The sequence below is a fragment of the Pseudogymnoascus verrucosus genome, assembly GCF_001662655.1.
Source record: "Pseudogymnoascus verrucosus strain UAMH 10579 unplaced genomic scaffold scaffold_2, whole genome shotgun sequence".
NCBI classification, from domain to species: domain Eukaryota; kingdom Fungi; phylum Ascomycota; class Leotiomycetes; order Thelebolales; family Thelebolaceae; genus Pseudogymnoascus; species Pseudogymnoascus verrucosus.
In genome coordinates, this window is record NW_017263653.1 from 55410 (window position 1) to 76589 (window position 21180).

Here is a 21180-nt window from a genome sequence, read left to right on the forward strand (position 1 = left end):
GCATTTGCTCGCTCATATCTCCTGTAGCACATATGACACCTTTGCTGCAGATGACTTCCAACATGCTTAGATCAAACTTCGGCCACACTCCGTAGAGTACTCTCGCCAGACAGCTCGTTACATCCACACCCCCCCCCCTCCCTGACGTCGGTTCAGTGCAGAAAGATATCGCGCTTATCATCACTGGAGCACAGCTCCATCCATCGCCACAATTGGCTCTCCAATCAACATTGCTGTGGCTTTACCATTACGCCACAGCTCATCACTCGCATTGGAGCGACTTGGCCCTTCCCCGCACCTGACGCATCGACTTTTCCCTCGTGTCGACGATCGCAAACATACCTCCCCCCACCACTGTCCACTAGTTTTTTCATTTTTCCCAATAAGCACGCACCTACTCGTCGAGCACAGCCACACGTCGCCCGTTTTGCCACTCGGCCACGACCGACGCCTAGACGACGTCAAAAAGGCCCGGCTATCGTCATAGCTTCGAGCCTTCGCATCTCGCCCAATATCAGATCTCCCGGCCGTGGGATTGTCGTAGGGTTTTTTTGCACGAGCTTGCCCATCGTGCGTTTGATAGGGCCCAACGCCCGCTTTGCGTGTCGCCACCACGACATCACTGTGGCAATTGCATGCACGTGGACCCCTGTGTGGGGCAGCAAATCGTCTTCCTCCCCTCAAATTTCCATCCCGGCTCGAATATTCGATATACCGTATAGTACTATCGAGTATCCTACTACTACTGTAGATAGAGTACAACGATCAGCGCAGCTCAGTAGCACAGGCCAGGATGCACCCGTTGTCCCTTCCGGAATTGATCCTCCATCACGATACCTCGTCGACGCCGCACTACTGTACTGCTGGCAGAAAAAGAGCCGTGCGCCCTGCAGTCATGCAGCACTGGTGGAGCCCTATGGTCTCCCATGGCCTCCCAGGCCTCCCAGGGCCTTTTCCCATCGTCCCAAATGACGTTCATCACATATTGCAGATATTGCAGCTTCGTTAACCGACATCCAACAGTGCCGCCGCTGACCTGGCCGAAGTGAGAACTGACAGCACAGCGCTACCAAGGGTACTATCGACGGTATGCCGTGCCGTGACCAGCAGGCTAGTCCGTGGCGGGACTGGATGCCGTGTGAAGCTCTGTCATCCGAGCCGTGGGCAAGCGCACTCAGTAAGGCGTGCAGTAGGCGTCTACTAGCACGATAATGTACGAACAGTACCTTGCGCGACTATTTCTTCACTCTCTGCTTCGGTGACGAATCTGAGAGTCCCTAAATCCCTAGTCCCTTCATAGTCCCCTCGTCCCCTAGTCCCTTCGTTAGTCTGAGACATACATAGGCTTTAATTTTGCACCTAAAATCGCACTTAACTCTCACTGGTGCCCTTAGCCTTAGTCCGGCGAGGGGTGAGGGAAAGTGTGGTGCGAGAGTGTTAAGGAGGGCCGAACTAAGATACGAAGTGTGACGTGTGGTGATGTCATTGATGGCGTTGATGGCTTGGGAAGCCGTAGTAGCCTACCAATGAGCTCGGTCCTGCATCCGGAAGAACCTAGACAATGACGGAAAAACGATCGGATTGGGTTGCAGGGTCGTCTCGTGGATGGTATTCGAGGGTGTCCCTGTGTGCTACTGCTTTATGATATCACCGGCGCATGCATGCAGAGATCTATTCATAGAGAGTTCGATGGATGAATGGGATCTCGGTGTGACCAGAGCGGAGAGAAGCTCCGTCAAAGATGCCGCGTCCCGGTCTGGCCAAACACCGCCAAAAGTCCATGTCCATGTCACGTGAACTACGTCATGGCAGCAGCATCAACCGCCTCAATCACGTGATCACAGGGCCTGTCCAAAGCCACGTGATCGGTATGCCCCTCTAATCCCTATAATCCAACTAGAACAGAATTGCTGCATGTTTGAATCAAAATCCCACCCTTTCCCCTAAATAGAAAAAGTAGCCTTCATAGTAAATTTGACGTGTTTGGTACTTGCGCATGTCTGGGAATCAGCTCCCCCTGATTCGCAGGCGTCAATCGATCTCGTCGCGCCTTCCATCCCCGTGGTCGATTTATTGGTCCGTACAAGGCCGCCCGCCGCGATAAGCTCCAACATCTCCCTCTGATCACCTTCTCATCTGTCTGTGGTCGGCTGGTCGTGTGGACATAGCCGACGCGCCGTTAAGTGCGGCTTCGGTGGCGAGGTTTGTGTTTGATTTCTCTCTTCTGCTTCCTTTTTATTTCATTCCATCTCGTCGTCGTTGGCTTGAAAGAGGTCGTTGTTGTTGTTGTTCCTGGCGCTTCGAGGTGCAGCTTAGGGTGCGGAAACAACCCCGCGATTTATCGCCCACCGGACTCCAACCGCCCGCCCTACCTATCTTATCTCAACCCAGACCAGGCTATAATTGTTCCGTTGAACAAATCTATCAGAACACGCAATATCACCGCTATCGCTGAAACCAAGTCCTCATAGCTGCATACTACTTTGTCGATATACTGAGATACCAAAGTTGCTATCTTCGAGTTGCAAGCTACTTACTACCTCCGCAGAGACAAGCCATCATGGCTTCAACCTCTAGCCCATCCGCCCTCGAGGCGTCACAAGAGCCCCCTCCGGCTCTAACACCCAACTCTGAGCTTGCAGCTGCTGAGGCGGCCACAGAGAAGCCACCGGATGATAGTTCGAAGCTGCGCATGTTCTTGGGCATTTTGAGAAAGTACGTCTCCCACCCTTATAACCCACCGAGCCTCGAGGTGGCAGGACTCGCGCCTTTCATCGTACACGATGCTAACCACGCTCCCCTCGCAGGTTCATTGGCGTGAAAGACATAGCATCAGTGCGCTTCTCCCTCCCGGCGCAGTTACTAGAGCCTACGCCCAACCTCGAGTACTGGACGTACCTTGACCGTCCCGAAACCTTCACCGCCATCGGCGACTCCGACGAGCCTCTTGACCGCATGCTCGAGGTCCTACGCTTCTGGTTCACCAAGGACCTCAAATACGTCAAGGGAAAGCCCTGCAAGCCATATAACTCGACCCTGGGCGAGTTCTTCAGGGTAATCCACTCTGCGCGCCTGGCAGCCACGGCCTAGCTAATACTCGACAGTGCAACTGGGAAGTCGCCGAAGCTGCCCCTTCCATCGCGAGCCTCCGCGCCTCCACTCCCTCCAGCTCCAAGTCCTCCGTGAAGTCCACAGCGTCGGCCAAATCTACCTCGCCCGCCCCCAAATCCACTGATGAGCCCATCCGCATCTCCTTCCTTACTGAGCAGACCTCTCACCACCCCCCCGTCTCAGCCTTCTACGTCGAGTGTCCCGCCAAGGGTCTCTCGGCGCGCGGTTTCGACCAGCTCTCCGCAAAGTTCACAGGGACATCTATTAAAGTCACACCCGGCGAGCATAACCTCGGCATCTTCATTACCCTGCACAAGCGCGATGATGAGCAGTACCAGCTCACGCACCCGGCCGCTCATCTAGGCGGTCTGCTGCGCGGTGGTCTCAGCGTCAGCGTGGGAGATCAGTGCTATACCACCTGTCCTAAGACACGCATAAAGACTATTCTCCACTACCTTGAGGAAGGCTGGCTAGGCAAGGCACAAAACCGCGTCGAGGGCGTGGTCTTCAAGTATGACCCCGAGAATGACGATAAGATGCGCATCGCCGATGTGCCAGAGAAGGATGTGCTAGCGCGCATTACCGGAAACTGGAAGGAGAAGGTGTTTGTGTCTTTTGCGCCGAATTTCAAGGTCCGTCTAACCCCTCCTACCTCCTCCCCTTAACCTCCCAACTAACACTTGGCAGACCCAAATCCCCATCATCGACCTAACACCCCTCACACTCACCCCCAAGATCCTCCCACCCGAGACCTCTCAACTCCCCAACGAATCCCTCCGCTACTGGTCCGGCGTCACTGAAGCCATCACTTCGCGCCAGTTCGGACGCGCCACAGTTCTCAAGACAGAGATTGAGGAGCGTCAGAGGCGGAAGGCGCGGGAGCGTGAAGAGGGGGGGATAGAGTGGAGTCCGAGGTTTTTTGTTGGGAGTGTGACGCCGTTGGGACGGCCGGAATTGACGGCGGATGGGGAGGAGGCGCTGAGGAGGTTGGGGAGGGCGGAGTGGGCGATTGAGGAGAGTAAGGTTACTGCTTCGTAGTGGGCAGTAGTGCGAGATGAGATGAGATTGGATATTTAGGGAACTGGTGTGGACTTTTGGTGTGTTCATATAGATAGCATTGGTTGAGTTTGGCATGAAATGAGTGATGATGTTGGACGAGGTGACGGATAGAGAGAGGCATACAGTGATATGGGTAGATACCAGTGAGATTAACCGGCTTTGACCGGCTCTACTAGAGGCGACGGACATCTAGGATGGGGGGGGGGATTGCATACTGCATTATATATACCAGGTATCTTAACAGAAAGGGTAATACTGCCAGACTCCGTGGATCATGATGATACAACTTTGCACTACGTGAAATAAATAATATGCTATGAGATATGATATATCAATATATATATTGCAGGCCTAAATATGATAACCCTAGATTACACACAACTTCCATTAAGTAATTATTTCCTCCTCTTTCATTTCCCAAAACGCCTCAACATATTTTCAGTCTATATATCAAATATATCACCCCACTGTCACCGTGGCCGCCACACCGGCTCTCGTAATAGTAAACTGCTCCGTGACCGTAACAGACCGCGTAACCGTCACCGTCACCGGCCCCTCCTCTTTACCCCCGCTGCCACCCGCGGCAGCAGCAGCAACGGGCACAACAGAGATAATACTCCCACTCCCATCCGCAATGGCTACTGCCGTCGGAGTATCAGCAGCCGGAGCAACTGTAGATGGCGCGAAATCAGACACGGCAATGGTGATAGTTGAGACGATAGTCCTGTGCAAAACCGTCGTCACCTCGTCAGCCTGACCCTCATTAGAATCCGAAGGCTGCGCAGCCGCAGCCGTCACCAGTGCCTCAGCAGCCGTCGTTGTTGGCACCGCATCCGCTATAGAAGTAGCCTGCACCACCTCCGCCGTCGTGCTCGGCACCACAACAGGCACCGAGCCAATCGTCACACTCAGACTATTCGGCAATCCCAAAATACTCTCCGCAGTCTCAATATCCGTACACTTCACGACCACGCCCGGGGATTCTGTAAGCGGCATGGCGTAACAGAGCTTTGAATCCGAACTGCATCCCTTGAGGGTGTAGCGGCCGTCTACGCAGGTGGCGAACTTGCCATCGATGCAGGCCAATTTGTTTGGGGCACAGATGGATTCGGGCGTCAGCGTGGCGTACATGTCGTTGAATTCATGGGCTAGGCGGAGGTTTTCGGCGCTCATGCTGGCGGCGTCGGTGGCGGTGGGGGCCTCCGTGGTGGTTGGGAGGGGGGATGCACTAGTGAAGAAGCTGGGGGTCACAGGCACTACGACTCCCGCGCCTGTGACGGTTATGGCGACAGGTGCGTTTGTGGTTTGTGTTGATAGGGTGGTGGGTGTCACTGGGTCAGATGAAAAGGTGAATGGTGCCTCTGCGGTAGTTGATATTGCTCCTGGCGTATTCGTTAGAGACTCCTCAAAGGGGAACACCTGTGTCCCAGTTGTCGGCTTGGAGTCGGCGGATGCGTCTGTGTTAGAATTGGCTGAAACGAGCGTGGTCCTGGAGAAATTTCCGGTTCCTGCGACAATGGATCCGCCGGGTATGAATCCACTGAGGTTCGAAATAATGGCGGTTTGAGAAGCGCCTACCGCTGTTTGGGCTGCGTTTGCGCCATCTCCAGCAGCCGTTGCTGTTAGGGAATTGGAGGTGATAATTGGAGCATCTTGGGCGGTGGTGGCTGTAGTGGACGAAGAGATCAAAGTCGTGCTAGCAAATCCTGATGTGGACAGTGCGGTTGCTGTCGACGCGGTAGAAAGTTCAGTGCTAGAGCTGGTGGTTGCGGTTGTGGTGTCGACAGGCGTCTGTGTGAGAGCGACGGGAACCACGTCGATTGTAGCCGCTGCAGAATCTGCAATACTTGTTGTATTCTTAAATGGAGCAACTTGTCGGAGTTGGCTGTTGATAGTCAGTTTGGCCTAACGAGGTGATAATACGTGAACTTACAGCTTGCGAAAGCTGTCCCGAGGGAGCGGGCCAGCCGCGGCGAGGGACGAACATAGTAGACATACAGAGACAACACTGAAGAAGTGCATGGTTGTACAGAGATAGGTGTCGAAAATGAAAGTTTAAAAGACAAAAGTACTGGTGTTCAAAATGAGTAAAAACAAATAAGAATGACTGTTGGCGCTGACTCTATGAAAAGAGAGACTGGACGGAGAAGGAAAAGAATGAAAACCGCGTGACTAGACGCAACGAAAAGACTGATGGAAACAAGAACTTAGGACTCATGCATGCCGGGGGGAAGAGGCTCCCTACTTGTAGGAGCCGACAGCAGCATGTGGAGAATCAGAGGCCGTCAATCGCCGGCCAAGTTTGGTCCACCACAGCTGTAGCTTCGAAGACGAGTCGAGACCGCGACGTCTCGACTCGATGCATGAAACGGGAGAGTGACGCGCAACGGCCATGTCGTCGGCGACCTCGAACGCGGCGTCACGCCGGCAGAGCCAATACCTCGAGCTCGAAGCTCAGAAGGTTGAAACAGCGGCCGCCTACGCCGTCTATTCCTGTCAGCGGCTGTCTGGGTGGTTGCAGCCGCCAGCGACTTGATTGGCTGAGAGACGACCTCGATGTGTGACAGGGACTTGGACTGGGACTGGACCTCATTAAGAAACGATCAGTGAATCGGAAGTCGAGTAGCCGCACGAATCAGAGCGAGCATGCCGAAATAAGGACTCGCAATCTTATGGTCGCGTCTATTCCAGCTGTTGTGGGCATAGTATGCGGGTTCGTCCGGCTGTTTGGGCGCGTAAACATTAAATTGCGGGTGCGGTGACAGGGAGAGATAGGCCCGCCCTTTGGTCAGCATCGCTTCTAGAGCATAGCGACCTCACTCATTACTCGAGTATACACTTGGAGTATGGTATCTCTATCTCTGTCCGCAATAAGCAGGCAGTGGGACTCGGGCCGGGCTTATTATATCGCTCGTGAAGACGACGGTCAGGACGAACGGACGAAGAAAGGCCGAATGCGTCTGAGACCAGGCTGGTTGGGATGGGTTTTGTACGAATACTCCCGACGTTGGGCAGCGACGAGGGAGATTATTGCCGCATGTCTTCACTGATGCAGAGAACGTTCTTGCCTGGTCTGGGCTGTCTACGTTGTCTAGGTTGTCTAGGCTATCTTCTGCCCTTCAGCCGGCGCCGCAGTTGCACCATCTTCATAGCAGAAATAGAGAATAGAGGAGTACTTCTGTCTTGGCTGTGTTCTAGGCCTCTTGACATGTGTCGGATTATGCGGACCGGAGGCCAGAAGAGGCACTTTTGATTCGTACTGTACTGTACTGTACTGTACAACACATACAGTGCTTTTACTATGCCCAAGGCTGGGAGAGGGGCTCTTTCGCCATTTCCACGTGTATCGCTCTCTCTCTCTCTCTGCTATCTCTGGTAATTGTAAGTCCATAATTGCAATATAAAAATCGAGATGTTTTCGTGGAGGTCCTTGCAGGTTGAGGAAGAAATACCGCAGCCTCCTGCATCGTAATGCATGTGGGTGTATGGTTGGGGTACTCAATTGGTACTTTGTGGCCTGTGTATTTTTCTTAGTAACAGACAGTACCAATCAGGTATCCGGCACACGCCGATGTATGTATGTTCATGCTGGTCAGGACGCCGACCGACACCGTTATCTTATCCCGCTGCCATGCCACTACAAACAAAAAAATGTATGTACTTGCAGTGCTGTACTGTACCGCGGAAGCCAATTATCCTCCTCTCTTCCCCTCTACTCGCCTGCTGTTCGCCTGTTGTTCGCCTGCCCGCCTCCTCCCCCCGCCTGCAATTACGTAGAGTCCTTACCTGAACACTCTTGTTCCATAACCCAAAAACCAAGGCGCCATGCTTCCCTCCCACAATTTGTCCTAAATCCCACCTCTATTATTCCTGTTCCTACTTCTCTCCCGTAAATCATCCATTCACAGTCTACTCTTTGTAATCTTGAATCCTCTTCCCAGGTTTTTATTATATGAATACTCCTCCTTCATCCTCACCGACGCACCGCCGGCTCTCACTCCACTCGGCGTAATTGCTTCACGCTTCCTCACAAAAAGCGGCTGACGAGAGAGTTACCTGCCTGTCTGCCCCTCACCACCCCCCTCCCCAACACCACACCCAATCCTGCCCCACCATCCCACCACGCCTGCTTTACAGGCCCTTCAGCTTGGAATAACTTGACCAGCATCAGCATCAGCATTGTTTAATATCCATTTATCTCATATATACATCTATCACTACAAATAGCCCGCGTCGCCCTTCACCCCGCTCTCGCTGCGTCACCGCCCATTGAGAACAGAGATCTCTCTACCTCGACCTCCAACCTCCTACCAAGCGCAGTCCGAAGCGCATTCACACCTCCTCGTGCCAGAAGTTCATTCACGCATGAACGTTCACGTCTTCGACTGATTCACCCGAGCCGAACGAGACATATATTGCACTCCCAACGACTACCACCAAGGTGCGAGCCTTGTCAACCTCTCCAGCACACTGCCCGCTTGTCTATAGACTGAGGCCTCTCACACCCAATTCGAAAAGACAACCTTACCATAATGGCACAAAGGCCGCCAGTCGTCGGTGGCAGTTCTGAGTGGACAGAGACACCACGCTCTGTTCCGTCGAGCGCACTGGATGGCTCAGTGACCCCAGGAATCGTCCCTGGGACATATTCGGCAGGCCGTAGGTCATCGTACTTCCCAGCTGTGGATAACAGCCGCTCAGAAACGCCGTCTCCATCGGCCCAGCTGGTTGATCCCTCATCTCAACCTTCAGCTCTCAAGGATGGAGTCCCGCCGAGAAAGGCCTCGCTCACGGACATCGACCCGAAGTCCGCCTTTCCCTCTCTCGAGCTTACCGGCTCGGTCATATCAGCGGCATTCTGTGTCCCTTATTCTCTAAAGTACCAAAAGGGTTCGGACTGGGTAAGTTGTTAATGATCACCACATGCAGTAGCGGTAGACTAACTATACCAGGATCTGAAGCAACGCCGCGGCACTTCTGCCCTATTCGAGTCATTCGCATACCTCTCATCGAACGAAACACCTTGGAACCACACGTTAGTTGGATGGACGGGGGAGATCGATCAATCTGACGAATTATCACCACCCACCACCCCTCCAGCAACAACAACCTCCACAAGGGTTCCCCCTCTGAATAAAGCATCTGCTCCCATACCTCTAGACGATAATAGGCCAGTTACTCCTCCCCCAACCGAAGGGTTGTGGATAGGCAAGGACGACCGAGCCCGGCTAGAGTGGCAACTTGCCCATGACAGCCGCGGAAAGACCGTACCAGTCTGGTTATATGATGACATAGAGGCATCTTCCGATGGGGACTTGCTCCTGAAGGACCAGCGCCGCTGGCGCCGCTTTGCTCAGAATGAGCTCTATCCTCTCTTCCACTACAAGCAACATGTCCCCTCAGATGGCAGGGCAGAACGCAAATCGTGGAAGGACTATCAACGATTGAACGAGAGATTTGCCGCCAAGATCCTCGAAATCTACAAGCCGGGAGATATCGTAATGATCCATGACTTCCACCTACTTTTGGTGCCAGCTATTCTGCGCCGAAAGATTCCCCATATGCACATTTCATTCTTCTTGCACATTCCTTTCCCCAGTAGCGAGTTCCTGCGTTGCTTGCCGCGACGAAACGAGGTTCTTCTTGGTATGCTCGGCGCGAATATGCTCGGATTTCAGTCATTTAGCTACTCCAGACATTTCGTTTCTTGCTGCACCAGAGTCCTTGGTTTGCCATCAGATATCGCTGGCGTGGAGGCACATGGCTCTAAGGTGTCAGTGGGAGTATTCCCCATTGGCATTGACGCAGCTGGAGTCGAGAAACTTGCATTTGGACGACCCGAAATTGAGAAGAACTTCTTGGGACTCAACACGCTGTACCAAGGAAAGAAGATCATCGTTGGCCGAGATCGCCTGGATAGCGTCCGAGGTGTTGCTCAGAAGCTTATGGCCTTTGAGCGGTTCCTCGAGGATTATCCTGAGTGGCGCGACCTGGTCGTTCTAATCCAAGTCACAAGCCCTACCAGCATCGAAGAGGAGAGGCAAGACTCTGAAAACAAGGTCACGATCAAGGTTTCAGAGCTTGTGGCTAAGATTAACGGCCTCTATGGGTCTCTTGGCTTCTCTCCAGTTCAGCACTACCCTCAATATCTCTCGCAAGATGAGTACCTGGCGCTTCTCAGAGCGGCTGATATCGGCCTGATTACCAGTGTACGAGACGGTATGAACACAACCAGCTTGGAATATGTCGTCTGTCAAAGGGACAACCATGGCCCTGTGATATTGTCTGAATTCTCCGGCACAGCGGGAAGTCTGAAAGAGGCGATCCATATCAACCCGTGGGATTTGACTGGAGTCGCTGACGCCATAAACAATGCGTTGACGATGTCACCTGAGAAGAAGAAGGAGACGCACGAAGACCTCTATAAGCACGTCACGACACATAATGTCCAGGCATGGACTACCGGCTACATCAAAAGGCTCCTTACTGTCCTCTCGTCGCACAGTACCTCTGTTACTACCCCCATTCTGGACAGAGAGAAGCTGCTGGCGCAGTTTACCAAGGCCAAAAAGCGACTGTTTATGATTGATTACGACGGCACCCTGACCCCCATTGTGAAGGATCCGGCAGCAGCAACACCTAGCGAGCTGTTGATCAAAACCCTCCACACCTTAGCTGCCGATACCAAGAACGAGATCTGGATTATTAGTGGCAGAGACCAAGAGTTCTTGACTGAGCACCTTGGGAATATCCCTGGAGTCGGTTTCAGCGCTGAACATGGTAGCTTCATGCGTCCTCCGGGAAGCGACACCTGGGAGAACTTGGCTGAGACGACGGATATGGGATGGCAGAAGGAAGTCATTGATGTTTTCCAGAAATATACCGAAAGGACACAAGGTGAGAAAGTCGGTCCAATGTCATTACGTAACAGGTGCTAATCGTATACAGGTTCATTTATTGAGCGCAAGCGCTGTGCTCTAACATGGCATTACCGACGAGCAGACCAAGAGCTCGCCGCGTACATGGCACGCGAATGTCAGACTGAGCTTGAACAAACCGTAGCCAAGAAATGGGATGTCGAAGTCATGACCGGCAAGATGAATCTCGAGGTTCGACCAACATTCATCAACAAGGGCGAGATCGTCAAGCGCCTCATCTCCAGCCACACCACTAAGGATGGGGAGCCTACAGGTGGCGAGGCCCCAGAGTTTATGATCAGCCTGGGCGATGACTTCACAGATGAGGATATGTTCAGGGCACTTAATGCCAGTGGGGTGCCCGAGGAGACTATGTTCACAGTCACAGTCGGGTCAAGCAGCCGGATGACGCTGGCGCATTGGCATCTCCCCGAGCCCGCCGATGTGATTCACAGCCTGGCCACTCTTGCGGGCTTGAAGCAACCGAGTGAGCCACTTCCATGCAACACTCTGTGGAATACGCCCGCGGGCAAATTGTGAGGGTTTTTCATTGCGGCATTGGATACGGATGGAGGCAAAAGGGTCATGAGCATTTGCATTTTAGATTTTTTTAAGTTTTACGCCTGTGCTTGCACTGCACGCATGAGTATATGAGATAGATGTCATGATATAACTAAATATAAGCAACAAACGCCTTAGGCGGCCATGCATTTATGGTAATCACATATATTTTCATATAGCCGCCCACTCAACATTTGAGGTTTTCATTACATATGTGCTCGTCGCGGTTCTTGCCGCATACTGTCGGCGGGCCCAGTCCAGTCCACGGTAACCCCACGCTAGTGAAGTGGGGAGCTGCCCATGCTCCAAACCTCAACCACTCAGCCCATCAAATCATCGTTGAGGAAGCAAAATATGCCATACCCGTAGCAGCTAAATTGGAACGCCTCGTGGGAGATGGGGTGGTTAAATGCTGTAAGGCGATGATTAACGGATGAAGATCTCGCAGGGCGGGTGGAAAATATAGGCCGTGATCGGCGATTGGGTGAGGAAAATATAATGCGAGTATGCACTGCAGCTTGGCGGTGCGGACTTTTATATCTTTGAGCTGGGTGCCGCTTTGGAGTTTTTCATAGTGACTGACTCAGTTGTTGAAAAACTTCTACGGAAGGATAATTGCTAAGATGGCGGAGAATGCATGTGAAGCTAACGAGAAGGGGGTGCCTGCGATGGATGCGACGACGACGTCAAACTATGCGAATGATGCGCCAGATCTTTCTGATGGAGACGATGTTGCGCTCGCGATCGTGGGGTTGCATGCCCAGCCCATCGATCCTTTGGTTGAAGCGCGAGTTGTTCGCAAGATTGATCTCTTCTTGATTCCCGCGATGATAGTGGGATATGGAATGGTCTATTATGACAAAGTAGCTACTATCCTCATCCCTTGCTGTTAATGTGACTGACGCTCTCCTAGGCCATCCTAGGCTCCGCCGTTCTCTTCGGCATGACCGGCGACCTATCTCTCGCGGTCGTCAACAAGACAACTACCCCGCCAACAACTGATACCACCCGCCTCAGCTGGGCAACCTCCATCTTCTACTTCGGTATGCTCGCCGGCCTCTACCCCATGACCTTCGCACTCCAGCGCTTCTCCCTCAGCAAGGTCCTCGGTCCCATCGTCATCCTCTGGGCCCTAATCTGCATGCTCACCGCAGCGGTGACATCCTTCAAAGGCCTTTTCGTCCAGCGCTTCTTCCTCGGCTTCGTCGAATCCGTCATTCCCACCGCCTTCATGACCATCGTCGCCGGGTACTACACGCAGCAAGAGCAGACGCTGCGCCAATCATGGTGGTTCTCCAGCACTGGCCTCTTCACCATCCTCGGCGGCGCAGTCAACTACGGCTTCGGCCAGATCACAGGCGGCGCGCTGAAGAGATGGCAGTACATCTATCTCCTCGCCGGCTGCCTCACCATCCTCTTCGGAATATGGTGTTTTTTCGTCCCCAGCAGCCCCGCGACGGCCTGGTTCCTCACCCCCGAGGAGAAGGTCGTAGCAACCGAGCGACTGCGACGCGGCCAGACTGGGCTACGCTGCGAGAAGTTCAAAGCGGGACAAATCCGCGAGGCCCTCCTCGATCCAAAGACCTACCTCATCTTCCTCATGATGGCCAGCGCATACACCGTCAACGGCGCCGTCTCCGGCTTCGGGCCCCTGATCGTCAGCACCTTCGGCTATTCGACGCTTCAGTCTATTCTTTTCCAATTCCCGCTCGGCGCGCTCTGTTTCGTTCTCATCTTGTTGACGGGATGGCTCTCAGCGCGCTACCCGAATATCCGCATCATCCTGCTCGTGCTCTGTTGTTTCCCTGTCATCGCCGGCTGCGCGATGATTTGGAAGTCGGAGTGGTCGCACCACGCGGTGGCGCCGGTGGCGGGGTATAGCATCATCGGGTCGTTTGGGGCGGTGGTGAGTCTCGTGATTGCGATAGGGATGTCGAATGTTGCGGGGCATACGAAGAAGAGTTTCATGGCTGCGACGATCTTTGTGGCGTATTGTGTAGGCAATATTGTGGGGCCGCTGCTGATTAAGAGTCAGACGAAGAGTAGGCACTATCCGATGTTGTGGTTGGGCCTAATAATTTGCTACTGTATTACGATTGTGAGTAGTGTGGTGCTGTATTTTGTGCTGGGGAGGGAGAATAGGAGGAGGGACGCAATGGAGCTTGATGTCGTGGAGGGGGATAAGTTGGCTTTTAAGGATTTGACGGATGTGGAGAATCCGTACTTTAGGTATATGCTGTGAAGACGGCTTAATATTGATACTATCTATTTGCCCTATAAGGGATATAACTATGGACAGTATGATGAGGAAAATATAATATTGGTTATTAATGTTGGAGCTATTATTAGAGAAATTATATAAATAAAACTCGTAAAATATATTGAAGATATATCGAATAATCAAAACACAACAGCGTATTATCATTTTTCAACTTATTACGAGGCTTTAAATTTACCATTAATCATATAAGATCTCAAATGAGACGTCTGAAGTATTTCAGATTCAGACAATGAAATAAGGAGTTGATAATTACCAGCACGTGCCCAGTCGTGACAATGACGAAATGTGCAAACACGACAAACAACCTAAGAATGAGGACTATTGCGTCGTTCGAAACAATAGTTTTAGCTTGCCCGCGGCTAACATTCGCCGAACTGTCTAATTTCTTGGACAAATCTATAAGTTCCGAGATCCGCTATCTATTCGCATCTTTCCATAGCTCTACTGTTATATACAACAGGGCATTGAGCGATAGCGTTGCTGGCACCGAGCTCTCCGTCTGACACACCCAATCCAACCCCACCGAACAGCTCCGAATCTCCGCCTGCCATGAACGATGCGCCGCGCAGCCCCGCGATCCACTGCACGACACCCTACTAAACCACTCACGGATCTCAGAAATGATCATCCGGAGTTTGCATAGAGCTACGTGCTCCATTGCACGGGTGGAATTGCGCCAGAGGCCATGGCCTAGGCCGGAGACGCTGTCGAAGCGCGTCTTTACGAGCACGAGTCGAGTGTTCAAAGATGTCCCTACAACGAATAAGACCCAGCCAACCCCCGATGGCAAGCAGACACCGCGCGCCGTTCCTACTGGGGCGAAACCCGACGCAGGTTCGAAGCCGCTCTTGCCAGCTACGCCGGCGAAGCGCAAAGACCCCCTCGCGCTCGAGGACAAGTCGAATAAGGAGCAGCGCCAGGCGGATTGGGCGATTATAAAAGAGATGTCACAGTATCTATGGCCCAAGCATGGCCTCAGCACAAAAGTCCGTGTCGGGCTCGCGCTCGGCCTGCTCGTTGGAGCCAAGGTCCTCAACGTCCAGGTGCCGTTCTACTTTAAGAACATTGTGGACGCGATGAACGTTGACTTCATCGGCGTTGGCGGAACGGCGGCCACAGTGGCGGGATCGATGATTTTGGCGTATGGCCTGACCAGGTTCGGCGCCACGATCTTCCAGGAGCTGAGGAACGCGGTGTTTGCGAGCGTTGCGCAGAAGGCGATCCGCAAGGTCGCGGGAAATGTGTTTGACCATCTACTGCGGCTGGATCTGAATTTCCATCTCACGAAGCAGACGGGCGGGCTTACGAGGGCGATCGATCGCGGGACGAAGGGGATTAGCTTCCTCCTCACGTCGATGGTGTTCCATGTTATCCCTACTGCGCTGGAGATTAGCATGGTGTGCGGAATCCTGACGTGGCAGTATGGGGCCAAGTTTGCGGCTATCACGGCTGTGACGATGGTGGCATATACAGCGTTTACGATCTGGACTACGGCGTGGAGGACGAAGTTCAGGAGGCAGGCAAATGCAGCGGATAACAAGGCGTCCACGGTGGCGGTTGACTCGCTCATCAACTATGAGGCTGTCAAGTACTTCAATAATGAGAAGTATGAAGTGGGGAGGTACGACAAGGCCCTGCTGGGCTACGAGAGGTCGTCTATCAAGGTCGCCACGTCTTTGGCATTCCTTAATGCGGGACAGAACTTGATTTTCTCAAGTGCCTTGACGGGGATGATGTATCTGGCTGCTAATGGTGTGGCCGAGGGAACGCTGACGGTTGGAGACCTGGTAATGGTTAACCAACTTGTGTTCCAGCTCTCTGTCCCATTGAACTTCCTCGGGTCAGTGTATCGCGAGCTCCGTCAGTCCCTGCTGGACATGGAAACGCTCTTCAACCTGCAGAAGGTCAATGTGGCCATCAAAGAGGTGCCCAACGCGAAGCCACTCGAGCTAACCGGCGGAGGAGAAATCGTCTTTGAAAACGTCACCTTCGCCTACAATAAAGAGCGCCCCATCCTGCAGAACCTCAATCTAACCATTCCCGCCGGCAAGAAGGTCGCCATCGTCGGACCTAGCGGCTGCGGAAAGTCGACCCTCCTCAAGCTCCTCTTCCGCTTCTACGACGTCCAAGAAGGCCGCATCCTCATCGACGGCCAAGACATCCGCCATGTTAGCCTCGCCTCCCTCCGCAAAGCCATCGGCGTCGTCCCCCAAGATACCCCCCTCTTCAACGACACCATCGAGCACAACATCCGCTACGGTGATCTGTCAGCACCCCCCGAGGCTGTCCGCGCCGCCGCCGCTCGCGCCCGCATCGATCACATCATCTCTGCGTTCCCGGATGGCTACCAGACCATGGTCGGTGAGCGCGGGATGATGATTTCGGGCGGAGAAAAGCAGCGTCTTGCGGTGTCAAGGCTGCTGTTGAAGGATCCGCCGCTGCTGTTCTTTGATGAGGCGACGTCGGCGCTGGATACGCATACGGAGCAGGCGCTGATGCAGAATATTAATGGGATTTTGAAGGAGAAGGCGAGGACGAGCGTGTTTGTGGCGCATCGGCTGAGGACGATCTATGATAGTGATAAGATCATCGTGCTGAAGGAGGGGAAGGTGGCGGAGAGTGGAAGCCACAGCGAGTTGATTGATACAGGGGGTGTGTATTCAGAGTTGTGGAGTGGTAAGTTCGGTTCGGTTTCATTTATTTTCTTGAGGCGTGTTTAGCTGGCCCGCCTGGTTGTACCAGTAAGAAGCCCTTGCTGACTGTTGACTTAGCCCAAGAAACCCTGTTCCAACATGGGACTAGTGAGCATGAGGTGGCTGTAGAGGATGTTCTAGAGAAAGCTGAAGGGGATGGGAGCGGTAAGGGTAGGTGAGGCCCATATAGGAGACGGGAATTTAGGCATGAGGGTGTAGGAGAGAAATATACGAATACGGATAGAGTCGGAACTGCACAGCAGCAGCGGGCAGAGCGACTTTCCGACTATACGGTCGGCAACAGAGGTATCATAATGATACTGCAGTTATAGCGAAAATTATTGTGCCGGCATCACCGCACCCAGTAGGCTGGGGTTGTCGTCGCTGTGATAGCATGGCGAGAGAATAAAGCATACATTTGATACCATTTATATACAGACCGAGCCTATAATCATTGACTAGCTACTTCGGACTTATTTTTATCAGAAGCTCCCGGCACCCATCTTCATCTTTCGTGACTCCAAGATAGTTGAACCCAGCCGCTAACTGTTACTGCCTACCTACCGCCTTCACCGATCCCTAAACTGTCGACATAGTCTACGTACCTCACTAACTCTCACCCTGTCCGGAATATCCTCCTGCTAGGCTCTGGATTCTGTGCTTTGCTTGCGCACAAAGCTCACCCTCGAGTGGGCAGACAACCCAAATACGATCTGAGTTAGCCCTTACCGGAAGGTTAGTTTAAAACGATATATGAATGCATTCACCCCCAACAACGAGCCGATGATCCGTGTAGTGGGGTCAAACTCTACACAAAGGGGTAAGTAATGTGCCGCGTCACGTGTTTTGCACCGTCTAAAAGTGGGTTCTTTATATCAAAATTTGCTACACCAATTATTCGCATTTTCTCGCTCCATCACAAGCAAGCAAGCAAACAAGCAAGCAAGAAAACAGTTATGGAAAACGACCCCCGACCTAAGATGGATGAGTTGCACCCTATGACGAAAGAAGGCATTGCTCCTGCTAGCTCCTGGCTACACGCGCCAAGCCAGCCCGAAAAGCTTAGCCAATATCCTGGTACCCCACACTCTTCAACGTCTTTGTCTGATGATAAAGATGACCTGGATTTGCAGAAACTAGGCTACAAGTCAGTTCTTGCACGTGGCTGGGGCTCTTTTGATAACTTTGCATGCTCCTTCTCGGCGTTGTACTGCATAGGCGGCATCAGAGTATTATTTTACATTGCTCTCAGCAATGGTGGACCGGCTGCCTTGTATGTTAACATCTATCTTAACCCGCATAGTCTAGCATATACTGACAAATTTTGCAAAAAAAAGATGGAGCTCATGGATATCAGGAAGTATATTATCGATTATTACTTCTGCCACGCTCGCGGAGGCTTGCTCTGCGTACCCAGCCGCTGGATCCATTTATTACTGGGCATTCCAGTCCTGGGGAGGTGGAAAGCTAGGGAGATTTATGTCTTTCATGGTAGCAGCTTGGACTCTTGTGGCTTGGACAGCCTTCCTTGCAGCGGACTCTTTCGGCGTTGCCAACTATCTAGTGTCTGAGGTGGTTGTGTTCAATCCTAATACGACCTTCCCCCATGACACGGCGGATGTGAAAGCAAGGGCGGTGGCATGGGCCTTCTCGCTACTTTTCCTAGCCATTGCGACTTTGATGAACTTTCTACCTCCGCGCTCCTACGCATGGGTCTTCCGCGCCGGCGTTATGGTTATCGCGATTGATATTCTTCTCAACTTCATTTGGTTGCCAATTGGGGTCTCTAAGACATACGGGTTCCAGTCTGCCGAATTCGTCTTCACTTCAACATATAACGGGGGCCAGACCAGTCCCGGACTTAACTGGGTCTTGTCTTGGTTTCTTGTCTCTAGCTGCCTTGTCGGGGAAGATGCTTCAGGCCATGTCGCCGAAGAGACTGTCTCTGCGAAGAAAGCTGCTGCAAATGGGGTTTTTTGGGCTACAGTGGCATCGGCGATCTGCGGATTTCCAATCATTCTCGTCTTCCTTTTCTGCATGCCTCCAATCGATACGTTTTACGACACCGCGGCTCCTCAGCCATTCATCAATATGTATGCCCTGGCCTTAGGTCCGCGTGCACACGTTGTCGCCACGATTATCTCCATGATTGGGGCCATTCTCAATACGTCTATTTCCATGGTTGCAGCTTCCCGACTTGTTTTTGCAGTTGCTCGAGACTCCATCTTTCCGTTCAGCGAGTCGCTTTGCAGAGTCTCGAAAAGCAAGCAGCCACACAATGCTGTCATTTTCATCGCAACGATTGCAGCTCTCTTATTGTGCACCCAGCTGCCCTCGCAAGTGGCCTTCATGAGCTTGACTTCAACCTCGGCGGCAGGCTCCATTGCCGCGTATGGCCTTGTCGGCTTTGGGCGCGCCTTCATTACAAGGAAAACCTTCAAACCAAGCGTTTTCCATCTCGGCCGATTCGGAGTTATGATGGCTGTCGTCACATTCCTCTGGAACGGCTTTGCATTTGCTGTGCTTTGCTCCCCTCAGTATGGCAACAGCTCTATAAATGCAGATGCAAGCTTATTCAACTATGCCATTGTTATTATGGCTGGCGTTACAGTCATCGGCCTTGAAGAGTGGTGGCGAAAGTCCAGCCGCGTATGGTTTCACAATATCAAGGATATCGACACTACCTCGGACGTTGAGGTTCACGGAGAGGAACTTCGTTCCACTTCGTCATGATCCGACACGAATTTATAGCCTGAATCGTTAGGCTCTCGGAGGATAGCAGACACCGAAGATCGCTCATATAGTAGGCTGGGAGGTATACGACGAGAGGTGGAATGTGCTAGGGAGAACCACAGTGGGATTGGATCTTGGGAAGGGGGATATTTGGCAATTGTAAGTTTGGATATGAGCATGACGGGTGTTCGATGATTGCTTCGGCATGACTCGTTCTGAGAAATTACCGTTGAACTTGATCTGGATAATACCAGCGAAAGGACATGCTTCTATCATACTCTTCTCTCCTCCTGATGTGATGAATTTCACGACCTCTTACCAGGTCGTGCTGGTCTACTAACGCTAGGTTGGGCAGCTTGGCATGCGTTCCTGTGATATCGAACGTACGTTCTATGCTGAAAGGCACCATACGTGGCCTTGTACCATCTAGTTCTCTCTGTGGATGCTACCTCTTTGGTGTGACCCAAGATTCACCCTCGAGGCGGCAAGGGGCTCAGATTCCACGCTATGCGTATTGGCACGATGGTGACTATTGTCCAGGTTGGCATGATGTGAATATCGTCCAAGTGTTATGCAAGCTTGTGTATGTCGGAGTGGACGGGATGCCGAATTCTCGTGAGTCTATTGTCGTATGTGACTGTTCTTGGTGTGGCCCACTTCCACTATATGACCTATTGAGGGAAGTTAGCTCCACCTTAAATTCCACTTTCCAATAGGGTTGTAGTCAGGTAGTCGTGTAATGAGTAGGGAGATCAGATTACTGTCAACATCTTGCTATGTCCAGCAGTAGAGGCGTCACCTATCATGCCTTTTAAAGTAAGGACCGACAAAAGCATTCGCTGAGTTTTTGAATATGGTTCCCTTGGATGCTATCCGATATATCCGCATACTACGAACGCCTGGCCGCAGGGAAGGAAGGAAGGGAGGGGTAATAGTAGCAATTCGCCACAGTGGTCATCGTGGCAGTGATAGCAATGGATAGCACGTTGAGAAGAGTAATAATTTGGCCGTACGATATTCTACCAGAGCTCCAGGCAAATCACAGTAACAATATCATTATGAAGTTTCTTGTGTCATACCCAACATCCGCTTCTTACTTACTGCCCATTTTTTATCAAATCCGGAATCTTCTCAGCCAGGGCGTCTATAATAATTAGCAATACAAAACGTAGAGCGATACGAAGACAGGAAAACTCACAAATTGTGCTCCGAGGGTGTCCTGGGGGCAGGAACGGAAACGCACTTGCGTCAACGACACGCACTCCCTTAACACCATAGACCCGTGCATGGCTGTCAACAACAGCCATACTATCGGCCGATAGACCCATTTTACAGGTGGAGCTGGCATGCCACACGGCCTGCAGAGTGCCTTTGATAGCCTTTTTGATCCTATTAGCATTGTATATATAGCATAAGACGAACAGCATGGGACTGTACCTCCAAAATCTGAGCGTCGGTCTGGACCGATGCGCCGGGGTAGTATTCATCTCCGATGATGATCTTCTGCATAAAAGAACTGGCGCATGCTTGACGAACACGTTTATAAGAAGCGACGGCAACTTGCTGGTCGGTGGGGGATTGGAGGGCTGGGATGTTGATGATGGGAAGGTCTTGAGTGTCTGTAGATGTGAGGGTAATGTTGCCCCGAGACAGAGGAGCAACTAGGGTAGCCAGAATAGTAGCATATTGGTACCCATCGTTTGGTTCTGAGATGATGTGAGTTTTAGTACTACGTGGAGGAAAACGAGGACCTCATTTTCCTTACCCCGTACCCCGCACGCTCAAGCTCATGTGAAAATCTACTGGCAGCCCCAACACATCGAAG

The 21180-nt window shown here is 52.2% G+C and overlaps 7 protein-coding genes across 7 annotated transcripts; 5 read left to right on the forward strand and 2 right to left on the reverse strand.

Moving 5' to 3' along the window:
* The first annotated feature begins 2042 nt into the window (after positions 1-2042).
* On the forward strand, positions 2043-4433 carry VE01_00645 (uncharacterized protein). The gene is made up of 4 exons (XM_018270173.2): positions 2043-2715; positions 2808-3054; positions 3105-3743; positions 3799-4433. Exons 1-4 carry the CDS (start codon positions 2561-2563, stop codon positions 4147-4149), a joined length of 1392 nt encoding a protein of 463 aa, XP_018134924.1. The 5' UTR covers positions 2043-2560; the 3' UTR covers positions 4150-4433.
* A 62-nt stretch (positions 4434-4495) lies between these two features.
* On the reverse strand, positions 4496-7285 carry VE01_00646 (uncharacterized protein). The gene is made up of 2 exons (XM_018270174.2): positions 6104-7285; positions 4496-6055 (listed from the first exon to the last, which is right to left on the reverse strand). The coding sequence occupies exons 1-2, from the start codon at positions 6190-6192 to the stop codon at positions 4630-4632; spliced, it is 1515 nt and encodes a 504-aa protein (XP_018134923.1). The 5' UTR covers positions 6193-7285; the 3' UTR covers positions 4496-4629.
* Positions 7286-7963: 678 nt separating this feature from the next.
* On the forward strand, positions 7964-11809 carry TPS2 (threalose-6-phosphate phosphatase). The gene is made up of 3 exons (XM_018270175.2): positions 7964-9071; positions 9123-11067; positions 11119-11809. The coding sequence occupies exons 1-3, from the start codon at positions 8703-8705 to the stop codon at positions 11625-11627; spliced, it is 2823 nt and encodes a 940-aa protein (XP_018134922.1). The 5' UTR covers positions 7964-8702; the 3' UTR covers positions 11628-11809.
* Positions 11810-11991: 182 nt separating this feature from the next.
* Positions 11992-14020, forward strand: VE01_00648 (uncharacterized protein). Its single transcript, XM_018270176.2, has 2 exons — positions 11992-12511; positions 12562-14020. The coding sequence occupies exons 1-2, from the start codon at positions 12272-12274 to the stop codon at positions 13888-13890; spliced, it is 1569 nt and encodes a 522-aa protein (XP_018134921.1). The 5' UTR covers positions 11992-12271; the 3' UTR covers positions 13891-14020.
* Positions 14021-14249: 229 nt separating this feature from the next.
* ATM1 (mitochondrial ABC transporter) lies at positions 14250-17068 on the forward strand. Its single transcript, XM_018270177.2, has 2 exons — positions 14250-16605; positions 16701-17068. The coding sequence occupies exons 1-2, from the start codon at positions 14550-14552 to the stop codon at positions 16799-16801; spliced, it is 2157 nt and encodes a 718-aa protein (XP_018134920.1). The 5' UTR covers positions 14250-14549; the 3' UTR covers positions 16802-17068.
* Positions 17069-17547: 479 nt separating this feature from the next.
* Positions 17548-20636, forward strand: VE01_00650 (uncharacterized protein). Its single transcript, XM_018270178.2, has 2 exons — positions 17548-17895; positions 17960-20636. Exons 1-2 carry the CDS (start codon positions 17579-17581, stop codon positions 19353-19355), a joined length of 1713 nt encoding a protein of 570 aa, XP_018134742.2. The 5' UTR covers positions 17548-17578; the 3' UTR covers positions 19356-20636.
* VE01_00651 (uncharacterized protein) lies at positions 20453-21146 on the reverse strand (the record flags this gene model as incomplete). The annotated part of the gene is made up of 4 exons (XM_018270179.1): positions 20453-20499; positions 20554-20734; positions 20793-21061; positions 21128-21146. The coding sequence occupies 4 exons, from the start codon at positions 21144-21146 to the stop codon at positions 20453-20455; spliced, it is 516 nt and encodes a 171-aa protein (XP_018134743.1).
* Between the last annotated feature and the right edge of the window lie 34 nt (positions 21147-21180).